The 5,734-nt window shown below is 38.0% G+C and overlaps 1 protein-coding gene across 1 annotated transcript; it reads left to right on the top strand.

The window, feature by feature from the left end:
- Positions 1-1,622: 1,622 nt before the first annotated feature.
- On the top strand, positions 1,623-4,736 carry LOC148698959 (TMV resistance protein N-like). Its single transcript, XM_088687859.1, has 5 exons — positions 1,623-1,840; positions 1,974-2,254; positions 2,567-3,143; positions 3,282-3,564; positions 3,657-4,736. The coding sequence occupies exons 1-5, from the start codon at positions 1,623-1,625 to the stop codon at positions 4,734-4,736; spliced, it is 2,439 nt and encodes an 812-aa protein (XP_088543985.1).
- The last annotated feature ends 998 nt before the right edge of the window (positions 4,737-5,734 follow it).

Here is a 5,734-nt window from a genome sequence, read left to right as displayed (position 1 = left end):
CTGGTTGTGTGGTTGTGCTCCTTTCTTTCTGTGTAAAATTTCTCTATTGAAATAAGGTGTCTTCTATGGCGAAGATGTCCTCTAGAGTCTTGCCGCCCAGTTTTAACCCACATAATTTTGTTCATCTTAGCATGAAATATAGTGACATTGAACAACTTTCTGCCTTTTTGTTTCACTTTACCCTCATATAAGCTTCAAAGATATGTAGGAACGCTTTTGACGCCGACAATAAAAGGTTCCTACTTCTGCTGTGAAAAATTATTGTCACTCCGGCCTGAAATTCTTGGTTTAAGCGACTGTTGGAGGTATCGGATTGTATTAGCAGATATCTTCCTTGAAAATATTAAAATTTTGCAGAAACCTTTTTGAGAGCTTACCCGCGACAATGAATTGACTTCTTTGTTTAACAACTCTCAAATTGGAAGCTTGCAAGAGACTGAAATCAATACCAGAGCTTTCATCAAGTATAACTTCAAAGGTTCTCAACCGGTGGATATACAGGAATGCAGCGATGCTTTTGAAAGAAGGTACAATGCAGAGAGATTTCATTACATTTTATATAAATACCATGTTATTCAACACTTATGTTTTAAAACAGAAGGATAACTTCTAATTCCTGTATCAATCTATTTTTCAAATTTATTCAAATTTGCCGGCTTGGTGGATGCTTCAGCTCTGATATCTGTCAGTGGTTCATAAGCTTTGTCTGATGGAGGCAATGTGTTCTCTATAGACTATGGTGTTTAGCGGTAGCAAGTCAACAAGCACTGATCCCAGCTCCTTGAACTTGGAGGAAACTTTGGATCCACGCTTTGTTTCTGGGGATATTGTGATTTGTGACAGTGAATAATCCTAACGTGCAGAAGGGACTGGTGGTGAAAGATGGAGGAGGAAGAGGAGGACGAGTAGGTATGATTTTGCCAAACACAGCTGCATCGCTTAAGTGTGAGGAAATGCAAAACCGAAGCATGTTGCAGCCCCAAACATCATCATGAAAACTCTGAAGTGGAACTTCGTGTTCTTGGCAAAATCACAGGTAAGAATTGCCAATCAAGTTGCAATAACCTATGGAAGTGACGCAGGACGAAGCAAGAGAGATACAAACGTAAGCCCTCGAAAAATACAATTTTTGGAGTCCACCAGATTTTGGTTGAAAACCCAGGGTTGTTTTGTTTAATTGATTAACTTGATGCTTACAAATGAACAGCCAAATGGCTTAAATAAATATAGTACATCTGTTGGGACAACTCAAAGGACTAATGGCATATATAAATTGAACAACAACAAAAAGTCTGAATTTTTATTATAAACTTAAAATTGCATTTTGGAGGCTGAAACAATTCCAAATGGTCAAAATTCATGAGTTTGACTCGTGGCGTCGTTATTTTTCCTAAAAGGTATTAAGGGTCCAATTCGGAGCTTGGATGCCAAATAGACAAATTCACACTGCATCCTTTTGTCTTTTGACAATTCATCTCCTCCTTGATTCATTTAGCCATTTGTTCTACGTCAGAAATGTTCATGTTAACATGTCACGTTTGAAATCTTGAGCTCTAGAAAAGAGAAGAAAGTTATCATTGGATGGTAAGTGCCCACGGGCTTTGGGCTTTACATGTTTCCAAATGACACCAGTGCGCACTTTAGCCCATTCAACCAAGTCCAATCCGAATCGCTTTGACCGACAATGGAGGGAGGGAGTGAGGGAGGGCGTTGACCTGCAATCTCAGCATCCCTCCAATTCAAACATTTACTCAAGACCAGGTATTTCACTCTCGTCGGATGTTAATGGTGGCTCCCAGAGTGGAATTAAGGTTGTGCTATCAAAATCCCTGGGAAACAGGTCCGGTCTTCATTGGTATTTGCTTTTTGCTCACCCACTACGTTTTTTTTTCTTTTTAGCTCTTCGCTGCTTCTTCTTGTTCTTCTTCTTCATCCGATAGTAGTGGGAAATATGATGTATTCCTGAATTTTAGAGGGGAAGACACTCGCAAGATCTTCATCGGCCATCTCTACAAAGCTCTGAATCAGAAAGCAATCAACACCTTCATTGATGGCGAAGAGCTTCGAAAAGGCAACGACCTTTCGGAGCTCCTTACAGCTATTGCCGACTCGAGGCTATCGATTATAGTTTTTTCCGAAAACTACGCTTCTTCGACGTGGTGCTTGAAAGAACTCGTCCAGATACTGGAATGCATGGATACACAAAAGCAGATAGTGGTGCCTGTTTTCTACGAAGTGGATCCATCCGATATTCGTAAACTCGAGCCATTCTAACGTTGATGTGAAGGAGGTGCAGAGCTGGAGGTCCGCTCTTGCTAGAGCCACCGATTTATCCGGTTGGGATTCAAAAAATTATAAGTAAGTTTAATTTGTTCGCATGCACTTGCTATTAATGATAATGAAAAGGCTACGAAGGAAAAAAGTTTTCATTGTTCTTGATGACGTTGACAAATTATCCCAAATCGAAGCCTTACTTGGAAAGCAGCATTCATTTGGTGGTGGAAGTAGAATCATTATAACAACAAGAGATAAGCAGTTACTAAGTGGAGCTGTTGTGGTATATAAGCCCAAGAACTTAAGCCAGAAGCTCTTGAACTCTTCAGGCAGTATGCCTTCAAAACAAACCAACCCACAAGAGATTATGATCGTCTCGCAAGGCTTGCCATACAGCATGCTTATGGTGTGCCTTTAGCACTTAAAATCTTGGGATCCTTGCTTGATAACAGAAGTGTACGGGAGTGGGAAGATGTGTTGAGTAAAACAAAGAAAACCCAGCTCATGGGAATTCAGGATGTTCTTAGAAGGAGCTTTGATGGGCTAGATGATTCAGAGAAGGACATATTTCTAGATATTGCTTGTTTCTTTAAAGGGATGGAGAAAGACTACGTAACAAAAATTCTTGATAGCTGTGGCTTTTATCCCCATAGTGGATTAGGAGTACTAGTTAACAGAACTCTCATCACTATCTCAAATTATGATACTCTTGAGATGCATGATTTACTGCAAGAAATGGGATGGGAAATAGTCCACCAAGAATCCAATAAAGAGTCTGGAAGAAGTAGGCTATGGATTTATGAAGATGTTCATCGTGCATTAACTCAAAATACAATGAGATATATTCATTACCTCTTTCTTTTAAGCATGTAATATTGAGTAGAAAACTGAAGTATGACAAAAATCAAATTCTGGATATTTTCACTTACTGAATTTCCACTGTTTGGTTATCCCAGGCTGCAGAAGCAGTTGAAGGCATAATCCTCAACTTGGCCAACTCAAAAGAGATACTTTGAAGCTGAAGCTTTAGTTAGAATGACAAAACTAAGACTTCTCAAAATCCACTGTACCCGATCCATGGTAAACGCATCATGGGAGGATCGATCCCATCCAAATGGTGACTGTAAACAACACATGAGTGGGCATTTAAAATTTCTCTCTCATGAGTTGAGGTGTCTACTCTGGCAGGGGTGCCCCCTAAAGTCCTTGCCATCCAATTTCCACCCAAAGAATCTTATTGATCTTGAAATGCCGTATAGTCAGATTGAACAACTTTGGGAAGGAAACAAGGTACAATATTCATTTTTCATATGTTTCTTTTGAATGGTTAAGTTGTCAGATGCCTTATTATTTATTGGATTTCTTCTTGGTTGTTGTTACAGCATCTGGAAAGGTTGGAATTCATCGGTTTAAGTCATTCTCAATACCTCAACAAAACCCCCGACATCACTGAAGCAAAAAATCTTGAGATTCTAAATCTTGAAGGTTGTACAACTGAAGTTCACCCATCGATTTCAGATCTTGAGCACCTTGTTTTTTTTAGTCTTAAAGGATGCAAAGAACTTAAGATTCTTTCAAGCAGAATTCACATGAAATCTCTTAAAACCCTTGTTCTTTCTGGCTGCTCAAATTTTGTTAAGTTTCCAGAGATTTCAGGAAGTATGCAGGAGCTATCAGAGCTTTATCTAGGTCGGACTGCAATTGAAGAACTTCCCTCATCGATTAGCATTCTTACGGGGCTTGTTACTTTGAACCTAAATTGTTGCAGAGAACTTAAGAGTCTTCCAAACAGCATTTGTCAACTCAAGTCCCTTAGATATCTTACTCTATCTGGCTGTCCAAGGCTTAAGGAGTTTCCAGAAATTGAAGAAGATATGGAAGGATTAAAAGAGCTTCATTTGGATGGAACATCTTTCACATGGATTTTCCCATCAATTGAGCGGCTTCGAGGGCTTGTGATATTAAATTTGAAAAACTGCAAAAGCATTGTCTGTCTTCCAGACAGTATCTGTAATTTGGCATACATTACCCGTCTCATTGTCTCTGGGTGCTCAAAACTTTCTCACTTGCCTGAGGGCTTAGGAAATGTGGGATCCTTGAGGGACGTTGACGTAGAGGGAAGTGGTATAGAACGACCATTCTCTATGTCAAGTTCAATCATGCCTGCAACGTTATCTGGTAAATGGATGGCAAAGAAGCCCCCATTTGTGTCATTGTCACCAAAACCACCGGCTCATAGACACTATGAAAACCTTGTGTTTCTTGATTTAATTGACCGCAAACTGTTGGAGTTACCGGATTATGTTACGAATCTAATTCATTTGATAACATTAGTGCTGTGCAGAAACAATTTTGAGAGCTTAACTGCAACTATGGATCGACTTCATCGTTTAACAAATTTCAATGTGGAAGCTTGCAGGAGACTAATATCAATACCACAGCTTTCATCAAATATTAGATAGATGCACATGATTGCACAGCTTCGGAAACAGTTTCAACACCAAAGCCTCATTCTATGAATCTTTACCTCATATTTTCTAATTGCCTCCGGCTGGTACCAAAAAATCCATTCAGGGATATTGTTGGAAACTCATTGTCATGATTAGGTCTCGGTCTCTCTCTCTCTCTCTCTCTCACACACACACACTCACACTCACACTCGCGCACACACTCGGAGGCAATGATACCAGTACATACACAAACACGTGAAAACACAAAAGTAAACCCAATTAAGTGAGCTTTTATTATTGCAGGGGCCTCTTTCTCTTAATAAAAATAAATTTTTTAACAAACGATGTTAGCAGCGTTAAGATGCATGGTGAGGTTAACCTCACAATAAGCTAGTAATAATGTGGTTCAAATTCACCTTTAACGAGAATTGAAACTAAGAATTACACTCGGAGGCAATGATACCAGTACATACACAAACCCGTGAAAACACAAAAGTAAACCCAATTAAGCGAGCTTTCATTGTTGCAGGGGCCTCTTTCCCTTAATAAAAATATTTTATTTTAACAAACGATATTATTAGCGCTAATATGAATGGTGAGGTTAGCCTCACAATGAGCTAGTAATAATGTGGTTCAAATTCACCTGTAGCGAGAATTGAAACAAAGAATTATAAGTAAAACGAAATATCACTAGATTGTAATATTAAGTTGCAACAGTAAAGATAAATTATTATTATTTCTTAACTAAATGTTAAGAAAGTTAAAAAATTAAATTAAATTTATAAACTAAATGATATATTATTAATTAAAAATATTACATTAATCGACATTTAATGAATAATCTAATCATCTACAACTATAACTACAACATAATTTATAAATTTAACTTAAAAATTTAGTATTCTTTAACATTACTTTTTTTTTTTCTTGGTTTTGCTCAAGTGGACATTCCATTAATATTTCATTAAAACAAAAGAAAAAAATAAAAATAAAAAACACAAGGGAAACGA

The sequence above is a fragment of the Pyrus communis genome, chromosome 1 (genome assembly GCF_041283825.1).
Source record: "Pyrus communis isolate YQ-2024b chromosome 1, ASM4128382v1, whole genome shotgun sequence".
NCBI lineage: Eukaryota > Viridiplantae > Streptophyta > Magnoliopsida > Rosales > Rosaceae > Pyrus > Pyrus communis.
This window is presented reverse-complemented; position numbering and strand designations above follow the sequence as displayed.

Coding starts and splice junctions, on each gene's coding strand:
- LOC148698959 (XM_088687859.1), top strand. CDS start 1,623: ATGACACCAGTGCGCACTTTAGCCCATTCAACCAAGTCCAATCCGAAT. Junction 1,841..1,973: donor TCAAAATCCCTGGGAAACAG/GTCCGGTCTTCA, acceptor CCTGAATTTTAG/AGGGGAAGACACTCGCAAGA. Junction 3,565..3,656: donor AACTTTGGGAAGGAAACAAG/GTACAATATTCA, acceptor TTGTTGTTACAG/CATCTGGAAAGGTTGGAATT.